We start from the raw sequence: 15,483 nt of genomic DNA on the forward strand, positions 1-15,483 counted from the left end.
AGGCAAATGCATAAAATGTAATGTTTTATCAGTGGTTTCTGACTCATAATACGTAAACATGTAATCTGTGGCAAGAATTATATAAATGTGGGGGGATGGAGGCATGTAGCTACAGAGTTTGTATACTACTGAAGTTAAGCTTGTATTAAAGCAAACAAGATACAGTTGTAGGATGTGTAATTTAAACTCCATGGTAACTACAAAGAAAATACCAGAGAACATGCAAGCTCATGGAGACAAAAATTAGAATACAGGTCATCAGTGATGGGCAGCAAGGGGAATGGGGAGTTAATGAGTAATGGGTAGAGGGTTTCTGTTTGGGGCGATGGGAAAGTTTTGGTAATGGAAGGTGGTGACGGTACCACAATATTGTGAATGTGATTAATCCCACTGAACGGTATGCTTGGCAGTGATTGAGATGGAAAAGTTTATGTTGTGTATGTAGAGTCCCATAATTTAAAGAGAGAGAGGAAGAGCAACTAAAAAGACAACAGAAATTAAATGGAATACATGATCCTGGGTGGGATCTAGAAAGGGAAGAGAAAGGCTCAAAGGCACATTATTGGGACATATGAAAAAAACTGTAATATAGACCGTAAGTTTTATACTAATATTAAATTTCTTGATCTTGATAACTACACTTAAGATGGTAACATAATTGAATATCCTGGTTCTTAGAAAATATACATGGCAGTATTAAGTGTTCAAAGAGCATAATGTATAAAATCTATATTCAAGTGTTCAAAAAATGGTTTCATAAATAAATAGGCAGGTAGGTAGGTAGGTAAACGGACTGATAGTAGAATGATAAATCAGATGTGGCAAAATGTTAAAATTGGTGGGTCTGGGCAATAGCGGTAATTTGGTATTCTCTCTATGGGGTTTGTATTATTTTTCTCACTTTCCTCTAAGTTTGAAAGCATTTCAAACAAAAAAGAAGAAAAAATGAAGGCGAAATTAGGACTTTTACAGATAAAAACTGAAAGAGTTCATTACCAGAAGATGTACCCTATAAGAAAAGCTAAAAGAAGTCATTCAGGCAGAAATAAAAAGACACTAGAACAGTAAATTGAAGCCATAAGAAGAAACTTGGTGGGAAGTGAATTTGGCTCAACAGATAGAGCATCCGCCTACCACATGGGAGGTTCAGGGTTCAAACCCAGGGCCTCCTGACCCGTGTGGTGAGCTGGCCCACTCGCAGTGCTGATGCCCTGCCACGCAGGGGTGTCCCCTGCGTAGGGGAGCCCCACATGCAAGGACTGCACCCCGTAAGGAGAGCCGCCCTGTGTGAAGAAAGCACAGCCTCCCCAGGTGTGGCACCCCACACATGGAGAGCTGACACAGCAAGATGACGCAACAAAAAGAGACACAGATTCCCAGTGCCACTGACAAGAATCCAAGCGGACACAGAAGAACACACAGCGAATGGACAGAGAGAGTAGACAACGGGGTAGGGGAGAGAAATAAATAAAAAATAAATCTTAAAAAAAAAAAAAAAAGAAACTTGGTAAAGGTAACTACACATGTAAAGTCTTATATTATTATACTTTACCTTGTAACTGCTTTTCCCCCCTAAACAACAGAAAAACATGTAAAATAACATTCAAAATCTATGTTAATGAGCATACAATATGTAAAAATGTAATCTGAGACAGTAACAATATGAACAGGGAGGGAAGGCGATATATAGGAATAGAGAATTTGAATACTACTGAAACTAGGTTGCTGCTAATCTGACAAGGTTGTTATTAGCTTTAAGATGTTCACTGTGATTACAAAGGGAATCACTAAGAAAATAATATTGAGAAAAGCAAAGAAAAAGGGAATCAAAGGGTATACTACAAAAAAAAACCCCAACTAAATACAAAAAGGGCAGTAATGGAGTAATTAAGGAACAAAAAAACATACAAGACATATAGAAAATAAATTGCTGAATGACGAAAGAAAAACCTTCCTTCTCAGTTATTATCTTTCTTTTTTTTAGATTAATTTATTTCTTCCCCCTCCCTCCACTGTCTGCTCTCTCTGTCCATTCACTGTATGTTCTTCTGTGTCTGCTTGTATTCTCATTAGGCAGCTCCGGGAAGTGATCCTGGGACCTTCCAGAATGGGAGAGAGGTGACCATTTTCTTGCACCACCTCAGCTCCCTGATCTGCTGCAACTCTTATTTTCTCTCCTCTGCGTCTCTTTTTGTTGCTGTGCCAGCTCTCCACGTAGGCCAGCACTCTTGTGTGGGGCATCACTCCTGCACAGACCATTACTCCATGCAAGCCAGCACTCTGCGTGGGACAGCTCACCACACGGGCCAGCTTGCCTTCACCAGGAGGCCCTGGGCATCGAACCCTAGAACTCCTATATGGTAGACAGGAGCCCAATTGCTTGAGCCACATCGGCTTCCCTCAGTCATCATTTTAAATGCCAATGGATTAAACTACCCTATTGAAATGCAGAGATTGGTAGAGCAGATGAAAAAGCATGGTCCATCTATAGGCTAACTACAAGAGACTCACTTTAGGTACACAAAGTACCTAAAGACACAAAGACATTGAGGGTGAAAGGGTGGAAGAAAATATTTCATGGAAACTGTAATCAAAAGAGAGCCAGAGTGGCTACATTATTCTCAGACAAAATAAAATTTAAGTTAAAAAAGATTACAAGAGACAAAGAAGGATATTATATATCGATGAAAGGTTCAATCCATCAAGAAGATATAACAATTAAAAACATACATGAACCTCACAACAAAGCCCCAGGTATATGAAGCAAAAATGGACAGAATTGAAGGGAAAATAGTTCTACAACAATAATTGAAACCTTGTATTTTTTATGTAACATTACATTTTATGTAATCTAAGTATCTTTTTAAAAAAATTTTTAAAAAATGGAAAAATTAACATTAGTTGAAAACATCATACACCACTTTCAATAACTGCTAGAACATCTAAACAGATGATTGATAAAGAAAAAGAGGACTTGACCAACACCATTAAGCAATTACGTCTAATGGACATATATAGAATGTTCCACCCAACAAGAGAATACACATTCTTCTCAAGTGCACATGGTACATTTTTCCAGCAGAGACCACATTGGGCCACAAATCAAATCTTCATTAAAAAAATTTTTGAGGTACCGGGGGCTGGGGATTAAACCTGGGACCTTATCTCTGGGAAACTGGTGCTCAACCACTGAGCCACATCAGCTTCCCTGGGTTGGTTTTTTTTGTTTATTTTGCTTGTTGCTTGTTTCTGTTTTTGTAGGAGGCTGAACCTGGGACCTCCCACGTGAGAGGAAAGAGCTCAACTGCTTAAGCCACATCTGAGTCCCCCCATTTAAAAAATTTTTATCCCCCCCCCCCCATTGTCTACTCTCATGTCCATTCGCTCTATGTTCTTCTGTGTCCACTTGCATTCTCAGTGGCACCGGGAATCTGTGTCTCTTTTTGTTGTGTCATCTTGCTGCGTCAGCAATCTGTGTGTTTGGCGCCACTCCTAGGCAGGCTGCACTTTTTTTCGCTCAGGGCGGCTCTCCTTGCAGGATGCACTCCTTGCATGTGGGACTCCCCTACATGGGGGGCGCCCCTGCATGGCATAGCACTCCTTGTGCATGGGCTAGCTCATCACAGGGGCTAGGAGGCTCTGGGTTTGAACCCTGGACCTCCTGTATGGTAGGTGGACACTCTATCAGTTGAGCCACATCCACTTCCCCAACATCTGCTCCCCTTAATAAATTTTAGAATATTGAAATCATACAGAGTATATTCTCAGGCCATAGTGGAATAAAGCTAGAAATCAATAATAGAAGGAAAATGAAAATTTACAAGTATGTGGAGATTATTAAACAACCAATGGGTCAAGGAAGAAATCACAAGGGAAACTAGGAAGTATCTTAAGACAAAAACACAACATACAAAAACATATGGGATGCACCAAAGGCAGGGCTCAGAGAGAAATTTATAACTAAATGCCTACATTAAAAAAAGAAGAAAGATCACAATAACCTAACCACAATTCAAAAAACTAGAACAATCAAAACCCAAAGTTAGGAGAAGGAAGGAAAGAGTACAGATTAGAGCAGAGATAAATAGAGAATAGACAAATAATAGAGGAAAAAAACACCAAGATCAATTAAATAGACAAAACTTTAGCTTGACCAGCAAAGAAAAAGAGAGGACAGACACACCTATAATCAGGAATAAAAGTGGGGACATTACTGCCAACCTTACATAATAAAGAGAATTCTTAAGAGGATACTATGGGGAAGCGGATTTGGCTTAATGGATAAAGCTTCCACCTACCACGTGGGAGGTCCAGGGTTCAAACCCAGGGCCTCCTGGTCCATATGGTGAGCTGGCCCATGCACACTGCTGATGTGCGCAAGGAGTGCCGTGCCACGCAGGGGTGTCCCCTGTGTAGGGGAGCCCCACACACAAGGAATGCACCCAGTAAGGAGAACTGCCCTGCGCAAAAAAAAATGCAGCCTGCCCAGGAGTGGCGTCGCACACACAGAGAGCTGACTCAGCAAGATGACACAACAAGAAGAGAGACACAACAAAAAGAGAGACAGATTCCCAGTGCTGCTGACAAGAATGCAAGTGGACAAAGAAGAACACATATTAGGGAAGCGGACTTGGCCCAATGGATAGGGAGTCTGCCTACTACATGGGAGGTCCGTGGTTCAAATCCTGGGCCTCCTTGACCTGTGTGGAGCTGGCCCATGTGCAGTACTGATGCATGCAAGGAGTTCCCTGCCACACAGGGGTGTCCTCCACGTAGCGGAGCCCCACACACAAGGAGTGCGCCCCATAAGGAGAGCCACCCAGCGCGAAAGAAAGTGCAGCCTGCCCAGGAATGGTGCTGCACACATGGAGAGTTAACACAGCAAGATGATGCAACAAAAAGAAACACAGATTCCTGGTGTCATTGATAAGGATAGAAGTGGTCAAAGAAGAGTACACAGTGAATGGACACAGAGAGCAGACAACTGGGGGGGGAGGGGAAGGGAGGGGAGAGAAAAAATAAATAAAAAGACCATGTGGGATTTATTCCAGGAACACAAGGATAGTTCAACATAAGGACATCAATTAATATAATTCATCACATCAATAGAATGAAGGAAAAAAAACACCACATGATTTTCTCAATTGATGCAGAAAGGCGTTAGACAAAATCCAAAATCCTTTCATGATAAAAACAGGCAGAAAACTAGGAATAGAAGGGCACTCTCTCAACATGATAAAGGACACTTAAGAAAAACCCATTTGAATAGAATGTATTATATGTGAATCTATCTCAATTTTCAAAAAAAAAAAAAAGAAAAAGAAAAACCCACAGTAAATGTCATACTAAATGCTGAAAGACTAAAAGCTTTCCCACTAAAGGTCAGAAAGAAGACAAGGATGTCCACTGTCACCATTATTAGTCAACACTGAACTGGAAGTCCTAGGCAGAGCAATCAGGCAAAAGAAGGAAGTAAAAAGCATTCCAATTGGAAAAGAAGAAGTAAAAAATTCCTATTTGCAGATGACATGATCCTATGTATAGAAAACCCCAAAGAATCCACAAGAAAACTAGTAGAATTAATAAACAAATTCAGCAAAGGTGCAGGATACAAGCTAACCATGCAGAAGTCAGTTGGATTATATACAACAATAATGAACAATCCAAAAGGAAATTTTAAAAAATGTCATTTACAATAGCATTTAAAAGAATAAAATATCTAGGAATAAATCTAACCAAGGAGGTGAAAGACTTGTTCACTAAGAATTACAATACATTGCTAAGATAAATTAAAGAGGACCTAAATAAATGCAAAGATATTCCATATTCGTGGATTCGAAGACTTAATACGATTAAGATGTCAATACTTTGGCCCAGTGGTTAGGGTGTCCGTCTACCATATGGGAGGTCCGCGGTTCAAACCCCGGGCCTCCTTGACCCATGTGGAGCTGGCCATGCGCAGTGCTGATGTGCGCAAGGAGAGCCGTGCCACGCAAGGGTGTCCCCCGCGTGGGGGAGCCCCACGTGCAAGGAGTGCGCCCGTGAGGAGAGCCGCCCAGCGTGAAAAGAAAGTGCAGCCTGCCCAGGAATGGCGCCGCCCACACTTCCCATGCCGCTGACGACAACAGAAGCGGACAAAGAAACAAGACGCAGCAAATAGACACCAAGAACAGACAACCAGGGGAGGGGGGAAATTAAATAAATAAATAAATCTTAAAAAAAAAAAAAATGTCAATACTGCCTAGTACGATCTACAAATTCAACATAATCCCTATCAGATTTCCAGCAGCCATTTTCTGTTTGTTCATTCTGTTTTTCCAATGATTCATTGAAGCAGAAAAGTTGGTACAATAATTGCTGGAAAAATGCATCTTAATGGTATTCAAAAATACTTCTGAAAGATTATTCCAGCACAAGACTTCTTTGTAAACTAGTTTATGCTGTAAACTTTTTTTATACATCTTTAAGGAGTATAGGTTCTTAAGAACTAGAGATCACTGCTATTCCAAAATTATCTTGTGCTCCTGAAAAACTACAGAAAGGCACTTGAAAGCTAGTTCTTGGGAAGCATATGTAGCTCAACTGACAGTGTCCACCTACCATATAGGAGGTCTGGGTTAGAACCCAGGGCCTCCTGGCCCATGTGGTGAGCTGGCCCACACGCAGTGCTGCCATGCGCAAGGAGTGCCATGCCACACAGGGGTGTCCCCCGCATGGGGTGCCCCCCGAGCAAGGAGTGCACCCCTCAATGAGAGCCGCCCTGTGCTAAAAGTGCAGCCCGCCCAGGAGTGGCACTGCACAGAGAGCTGACGCAGCAAGATGATGCAACAAAAAAGAGACACAGATTCCCATGCTACCTGACGAGAATGCAAGCAGACACAGAAGAACACACCGCGAATGGATACAAGAGAGCAGACAATGGTGGGGGGGAAGGGAGAGAAATAAACAAAATAAATCTTTAAATTAAAAAAAACCTAGTTCTTTATGATAGGAATTCCTAATGGTAATACATTGTAGCACAAAGTGTGTGCAATTTTCATTGAAGATCATCATGATGGTGAAAAGCTTTGTTGATAACCTGCCGATCTCTAATTTCAATAGTCTCAATCAGAAGTGTACTTTTGGAGTAAGAGTCAACCAGAGAGAGTGACTCCAGATTGTTTCCCTCAGGTTCAGAAAAGAGAATTTGGAAGAGGAGAGAAATCCTGCTCTCCTCGTCCTCCAGCAGCTTCCAATAGGTGGCGATCTCAACATTAAGCACCATCTTGATCTTTAGTAGGTCTTGGTATTCAAGGACATGCCAAGTCATCTCCACCTTTGTGTTCTGAATCTCATCTTGCAGCCGACTAATAGTATCTTGGAAGCCAAGAACTTCAACAGCCAAGTTCTCTTCCATTTCATGCATCTGGCGCTCTAGAGGATTGCTGGTACCTTTGAATCCATCCACCTTGTAGGAGAGGGACTACAACTGTACCTGGTACTAGTTTGACTCCTGCTTTGCCTGGCAGAGAGTATCATTGTTCCAGTTGACAGTCTTAGGTCAGCAAACTTGGACCTGTACCATTCCTCAGCCTTCTGCAGGTTCTTGGCAGCCATGATCTCATACTGCTGGCACATGTCACGCAAAGAGGCCATGGGGTCAGGCTTGGAAACATCCATATCAATCTAGACAAGCTCCTCCTGAACCTGGACCTGCAGTTCCTGGATTTCCTCATTGTGCAGTTTTCTTTCATGCAAGGATTCCACTTTATGCTCAAGGTCAAGACGTGCCAAAGAAGCATTGTCAATGTCCTATCTTCAGAACTACAGGGTACTCTCAGCTTCCTCTCTCTGAAGCATATTGTCCTGTAACTTCTCCCACAGCCACTAGATGTCCTCAGCCAAGTTGTTGTGCCCCACCTCAACACACACCTTGTCGACACACACCTTGTAGTTGGTGACTTGGTCCAGCTGATAGCACAGCTCTCGCATCTCCTCCTCATAGAGGTTGTCCAGGTATAAATTACCCTGACCCTTGAGCTGCTCAAGCTTGGCCAGCAGGATCTTGTATTGGTGCTCCAGGAAGTACATCCTGTCAATGTAGTTGGCAAAGTGGTTCGTGAGCTCCTGCAGCTCCACCTGCTTGTTGGTGTGCGTGCTGCTGAACTCAGTGTTGATGATGTCAGCCAGCAAGAAGTCCATGGTTATGCAGCAGGCGTGGGCCAGGCCCCCTGCTCTGCTGGTACAGAGCAGAGATGCACACAGTGCAGACCTGGGGGATGCAGTGTAGAGGCTATGGCTGGCGCTGAGGGCAGGGTGCTACCCAGGCTATAGGTGTGCGTGGACGTGGTCACATAGCTGTGGCTGGAGCTGGGCTGGCTTAAGGTGATGGGGTTGCTGAACATCCTACAGTAGGACGACAAGGACGCCGAGTGGGTGGACATGGCTGCAGTGGGCAGGTCTGTGTGCAGCAGGTTCTGAGAATGGGACCAGAGCAGGAAAGGCAGAGCCCAGCAGCCATTTTTGCTGAAATGGAAAATCTGATCCTCAAATCCATGTGGAATTGCAAGGGACCCTGAATAGTCAAAATAGCCTCAAAAAAGAGGAAAATGGAAGTGGATTTGGCTCAACAGACAGAGCATCCGCCTACCACGTGGGAGGACCAGGGTTCAAACCCAGGGCCTCCTGACCCGTGTGGTGAGCTGGTCCACGCGCAGTGCTGATGCATTTAAGGAGTGCCATGCCATGTAAGGGTGTCCCCCACATAGGGGAGCTCCATGTGCAAGTGTGTCCCATAAGGAGAGCCAACTGGCATGAAAAAAGTACAGCCTGCCCAGGTATGGGCACTGCACACATGGAGAGCTGACGCAGCAAGATGATGCAACAAAAAGACACAGATTCCTGGTGCTACTGACAAGAATACAAGTGGACACAGAAGAACACACAGCGAATGGATGCAGAGAGCAGCCAACTGGCGGGGGAGTGGGGGAAGGGGAGAGAAAGAAATTTTTTTAAAAAATCTTGAAAAAAAAAGGAAGAAAAATGTCGGAGGACTCATACTTCCCAATTTCAAAACTTACTACAAAGCTACAGTAATTAAAACAGTATGGGGGTGGCAGACGTGGCCCAGTGGTTAGGGCATCCGTCTGCTACATGGGAGGTCCTCAGTTCAAACCCCCGGCCTCCTTGACCCATGTGGAGCTGGCCCATGCGCAGTGCTGATGCGCACAAGGAGTGCCGTGCCACGCAGGGGTGTCCTCCACGAAGAGGAGCCTCACGCGCAAGGAGTGTGCCCCGTAAGGAGAGCCGCCCAGTGCGAAAGAAATTGCAGCCTGCCCAGGAATGGTGCTGCACACACGGAGAGCTGACACAACAAGATGACGCAACAAAAAGAAACACAGATTCCCATGCTGCTGACAAAAACAGAAGCGGACAAAGAAGACGCAGCAAATAGACACAGAGAACAGACAACCAGGGTGGGGGGGGAAGGGGAGAGAAATAAATAAATCTTTTTTTAAAAAAATTAAAATTAAAACAGTATGGGGAGTAGATGTGGCTCAAGCTGTTGAGTGCCTGCTTCCCACATGGGAGGTCCTGGGTTCGCCTCCTGGTGCCTCCTAAAAACAAAAACAAAAAAACAAAACAAGCAAAACAAACGAAAAAAAAACAACTCAGGGGAGCTGGATGTGGCTCAATGGTTGAGTGCCAGCTTCCCACATAAAAGCCCAGGTTCAATCCCCTATCCCCTATACCTAACAAAACAAAACAAAAACAGTATGTTACTTATAGGCATAAGGATAAAGATACGGACCAATGGAATAGAATTGAGAGCCCAGAACTAAATCCACACATCTATGGCCAGTTGATTTTCGATTGGATAAGGTGCCAAGTCCACTCAACGGGGAAATAATAGTCTCTTCAACAAACGGTGCTGGGACAAATGGAAATCCACAGGCAAAAGAATACCTACTTCTTACCATATACAAAATTAATTTTAAAATGGATTAACAATCTAAAAATTAGAGTTAAGGCAATAAAACTTTAAAAAGAAAACATAGGGAAATATCTTCAGGACCTAGTGATAGGTAACAGATTTTTAGATTGTACACCAAAAACACAAGCAACAAAAGAAAAAATAGATAAAACGGACTTCATTAAAATTAAAATTAAAAACTTTTGTGTATCAAAGTGCATTATCAGGAGCAGATGTGGCTCAAGTGGATGAGTACCTGCTTCCCACATGTGACATTCCAGGTTCAATCCCTGGTGCCTCCCAAAAACAAAAAAAGCAAGCAACAAACAAACGAAAAGACAACTCAGAGGAGCCAATGTGGCTCAGTGGTTGTGTATCAGATTTCCACTATACAAGGTCCCAGGTTCAATCCCTGGCCCTGGTACCTCGGGAAAAAAAAGCCCATTATCAAGAAAATGAAAAGACAACCTACAGAGTGGGAGAAAATATTTGGAAGCCATATATCTGATAAGGTTTTACTATCTAGAATATATATACTACAATGCAAACAAACAAGATAAATCTAATTTTTAAAAATTAGCCCAAAATTTGAATAGACATTTCTTTCTAGAAGATATTCAGCCAATAGGTATATGAAAAGACACTCAACATCAACAGCCATTAGAAGTTGCAAATTAGAACTATAACATACCACTTCACACATTAGGATAGTTATTACTAAAAACCTGAAAATAACAAGTGATGGCAAGGATGCAAATAAATAGGAATCATCACACGTTGTTGGTGGGAATGTAAAATGGTAAATCACTGTGGAAAACATTTTGGCAGTTTCTAAAAAACTTAAAGAATCACCTCATGACCTGGCAAATCCACTCCTGGATATATAACCAAAAGTACTGAAAGCAGGGACTCAGACAGACATTTGCACACTGATGTTCATAGTAGCCGTATTCACAATAGCCAATAGGTGTAAGCCACCCAAGTGTCCATCAACAGAATGAATAAGCAAAATGTGGAATATTCATACAAGGGAATATTAGCCATAAAAAAGTGCTGGTACATGCTACAAAATGGATGAACCCTGAAGACATCACATTGTATGAGAAATAGACCTCAAAGGACAAATATTATGTGACTTCTCTTATACGAAATACTTAGAATAATCAAACTCATAGAGACAGAAAGCAGAAGAATGGTTACGAGGGGTGGGGGAGTAGGAAATGGAGAATTACTGCTAAATGAGTGAGTTTTGGTTTTGGGTAATGAAAACAGTTTGGAAATAGTATTGTCAATGTACTTAATATCAAAGAATTGTCTATTTAAAATGGTTGAAGTCATTTTTACATTATGTGTATTTTACCAATTAAAAATAAATTTTTTTTAAAAACCATGAGAGAAGACAATGATAGCAAAATAAACAAGTTGGTGATATTTTCATATTAAACAACATTAGCATAAATAAGGACCCAATATATTTTCTGACTTTCTCGAGCAGCTAGAGCAGACCTGAGTTCACCCTGTGTCATGGCTGGTATGTAGTCCTCTGACACCGGAAGCATACACTGAATGACTAAAGATGGGTCTAAAAAGGGAACAAGCGAGCCACTTACAACAGAAGGGGATGAGCAGTAATACTGAAAGGGCTGAAACACTGGAAGACTATGATAAACCTCAGTGAAGAAATGAATGAATAAGGAAAGATGGCTGGGAGGGGACAAAGCCAGAATTAAAAGAGTAGACTGGGTAAATGTGGAATTCTGTGATCAGAGATTATTGTCCAGAGAGACAACAAGAAATGTGGATGAAGTACTATAGGCTGAGGCTGTGTGTGGTAGACATAGGTGGAGGCAGAGACCAGAACTGCAGATGTTAAGCGATCTCAGGTTTGAGATTTATGCAGGGGGTGGTGCTAAAGGCTTTTAAGCAGGAAATTAAACAAATGGACTTGTGCTTTTAAAAAATTAAATGTTAAGGTGCTGTGGAAGAGGCACTGGAAAGGGAGGAAGAGAGACAGTGAGAAAGGCCTGAGTGCAAGGAGGCTTGTGGGCAGAGGAAGAGGCAGCAATGTGTTTACTGTTCATCTCCTCCACAAGGAGATGAGAGCAGAAAAGTGTCTGTCCTGCTCTCCCCTGCAGGAGAGAGGGCTGGCAGAGAACGGGCACTCAGCCTGCAGTTGCTGAATGAACAAATGAAGTGGAGCAAGCACCTGTGCTGATGGCCAGCCTGCACCTGGCCTGCTGCAATCCTGGCATGCATTGGAAGTGGCTTGTGAAGGGCTGAAAGAAGCTCAGAAGGGCAGCAACCATGGTAAGCGCCCTGATTCTGAGAAGGGAGATTGAGAGCGACTGACTGGCTCATCAGCTACAAGAGAAGCCTTCTGAGGGGAGCAGATGCAGCTCAAGTGGTTGACACCTGCTTCCAATACGTGAGGTCCCCGGTTTGATCCCCGGTATCTCCTAAAGACAAACAAAAAGAACAACTCTCACTGGGGAGCTGGTGTAGCTCAGTGGTTGAGTGTCTGCTTCCCATGGGTTCAATCCTCAGTACCTCCTAAAAAAAAAGACTTTGAAGGCACAACATCCTTGTCTTTAAATGCCCTGAAGGCAGGGACTTTTTAAAGCCTAGAACTATATATTCTACACTTCAATAAGGGGGCTTACTGGGAGGTGAGATTTGGAATGGTGGAATTAGCCTTTACAATTCTAACATGTTATGGGTCTCTGAGAGATACTGTATACAGAGTTTCCTATATTCATTTGCATTTACTCTTTGTTTGTTTGTTTTCATTCTCTCTCACATCTCTCAAGATCCTCTTGAGAAATGTTCTTTTAGCAATTAGCAAGCCTCATCAGACACTGGAATACACTGCTTTATGAGGCATGGAATTCTGGCTTCTCCATTTCCTATCACTTGAGTCTTACTCCCCTCAAGGATAAAATGGTGGTGATTTAAAAACATGTGACAGTGCACTGGGTGGCCATTTGACTCAAAGTCCACAAACTATGTAAAAGGACTTTGTGAACAACCCTATAAACAGCATTAGTAATCCTACTATTACATTCTTACCATTATCTACATACTTAGTGATGTTAAAAAAAATGAGGGAAACGGACTTTGGCCCAGTGGTTAGGGTGTCCGTCTACCACATGGGAGGTCCGTGGTTCAAGCCCCGGGCCTCCTTGATCCGTGTGGAGCTGGCCCATGCGCAGTGCTGATGCGCGCAAGGAGTGCCTGTGCTACACAGGGGTGTCCCCCGCATAGGGGAGCCCCACGCGCAAGGAGTGTACCCATAAGGAGAGCCGCCCAGCGCGAAGGAGGGAGCAGCCTGCCCAGGAATGGCGCCACCCACACTTCCCGCGCCGCTGACGACAACGGAAGCGGACAAAGAAACAAGACAAAGCAAAAAGACACAGAAAACAGACAACCGGGGGAGGGGAGGGGAATTAAATAAATAAAAATAAATAAATCTTTAAAAAAAAAAAAATGATATGGTGGGGGGTGGGGAGTGGGTTATATGGGAACCTCGTATGTTTTTTGTTTATGTTTTTTTAATGTAACATTCCTTGTGATCTATTAACTTTAATAATAATAATAAAAAAACAACGGAAAAACAAAAAACAAATGAATATAAGAAGTGCCACTGTCAGTTCTTGTACCTGCAAACAAGGGTCCCTAGAGGGCTAGCACAAAACACAGTATACCTGGAGAGCAACTAGGAGGTCTGATGTTATTTTCTGCCCTTTTCTCTATGTACAGAATATTTTTAAGTTAAAATATTAGCAGTTTAAGTGAAAATAGAAAATAAATACTTTCCAAAAGCTTGGCAATCTAGGCCCATGAAAAGAGAGTTACTGTAGCATCCTTAGTATCACATGAAGTCCTTTTGAGCTTGCCATCTAAGTGATACGTCAATGTTCTTGGCAGAAAGGCAAAGCTCACCTTCAAAGTATTGGAAGGCAGATCCTCCAGGGGAGCTGGGAGGGGGCATCCCACGTTCAGGGCTGACCTGAAACATCAACCACAGTTACAGATCAGAGAAGGCCAGTCACCTCCATGAGATTCACCTTGAGAATACACTCTCTCTGCTAGTCCACTATTTATAAATCAAGTCCTGGTTCAAACTTCAACCCCTCCCAGAAGTCCATCATAGCTGCAGGTTTCTCTACTGTCTACATTGTCACGAAAGTCTTCATGTCTGACCACATAGTTTATACATGATACAGGGCTGAACTGTTCTGTGTTTCATGTTTCTATCTTTTCTTCCACGAGTTAATTATATACTCCTTAAGGACACCAACTGTCTCCCACTTAGAACAAAGTTTGGCACCCAACAGATAGGAGACAAATACTTTTTGTGACTAGGAAATGAAAATGGCTTATAGCTCTTAAAAAGGCCAATACAAGTCTTCTGTTAAGGAGAATTCCCTGAGAAGCTTTTATGTTTAAGTTTCATCAAATGACATGAGTGGGAATTTATTTACATCAGTGCTAACCAAGATCTTTCTACTCTGCTATTTTCCCAGGAACCCCAGGCTTACCTGAGAGATGCTGGACACACTGCTTGTTTTCCTCTTCAGGGTACCATCCTGACATACGGTCAGCAAATTGCTGGGGAGGATGGAGCGGAAGTCATTGAAGGAACGCCGTCGAATACCTTCAAGCTCTTCAGGAACTCGGAGGGAATGTGGAGGGACTTTGGGAAAGAGCTTTGAGAGGAGAGATTCCTCCGTGTTGCTGTAACGCCCAAATGCTCGGGAGATGCCAATCAGGCACGGGATTGCATATTTGCAAAGGTATTCTAGGAGACAAAGTGAGAAAGTCACAATAGGAGAGAGTTATCAGTGAGAGAAGTATAATGTACCAACTTGTAATACCTGCTTACATTTCACAACCATCCACTTACAAATTGGAACCTTTTGCATGAGCCAAGATAGCAGAGTCAACCTCAAGGACTGACAGATGATATTTTTCAATTTGTCATTAAGAGCAACTCGACACTAGGTCTCCATCACGCACAGAGGCACTCATTGGGAGGTCTTGACCTGACTCATGGCATATCCAAATCAATAATACAGGTAAATCATGTTACCATGCACCTCCATTAAGCAACACCTCCTAGGATCACACTGCTAGAGGAAGAACGACCTTTGAAGATCAACTAATCTACCCAGACATTTTATAAACTAAGGCCCAGATGGGTGAAGTTACTTGTCCAAAGATGCCCAGCATTTACATGTCAAGTCGTGCTCCTGACTGCCACCTCTTAGTACATGAACACACAGCCCACGCAATCTAATACTGGAAGATTCTAATCTGTCAGGTACCATCAGGGACTAAAAGAACAGAAAAGATTGAGAAAAGGAAGGCAAAGAGTTATCAGAAAACCATTTGAGGAAAAGAAAAATGCCTTAAAGAGGTAAATTCATACCTTTTTCTTGAATCTCCAAGGCCTGGCACATTCCCAAAAGGACATGCAAAACCTGCAAAAGTGCCTCTAAAATCTATAATAGCCAAGGAAACAGGAAAGAAAA

The 15,483-nt window shown here is 42.7% G+C and overlaps 1 protein-coding gene across 3 annotated transcripts in view; it reads right to left on the minus strand.

Moving 5' to 3' along the window:
• PI4KA (phosphatidylinositol 4-kinase alpha) overlaps positions 1-15,483 on the minus strand; it is a 147,499-nt gene that overhangs the window by 87,495 nt on the left and 44,521 nt on the right. For 2 of the 3 annotated variants that reach the window (XM_058281759.1, XM_071209918.1), the window contains 3 exons: positions 15,381-15,453; positions 14,491-14,750; positions 13,892-13,958 (listed from right to left, as the gene is read on the minus strand). In XM_058281759.1, the coding sequence (XP_058137742.1) occupies positions 13,892-13,958; positions 14,491-14,750; positions 15,381-15,453 (400 nt within the window). Of the gene's footprint in view, positions 1-12,158; positions 12,409-13,891; positions 13,959-14,490; positions 14,751-15,380; positions 15,454-15,483 lie in introns of those variants that run through there. The other variant, XM_071209919.1, reaches the window with a different exon arrangement.

Source organism: Dasypus novemcinctus, chromosome 19 (genome assembly GCF_030445035.2).
Source record: "Dasypus novemcinctus isolate mDasNov1 chromosome 19, mDasNov1.1.hap2, whole genome shotgun sequence".
Taxonomy (NCBI): Eukaryota; Metazoa; Chordata; class Mammalia; order Cingulata; family Dasypodidae; genus Dasypus; species Dasypus novemcinctus.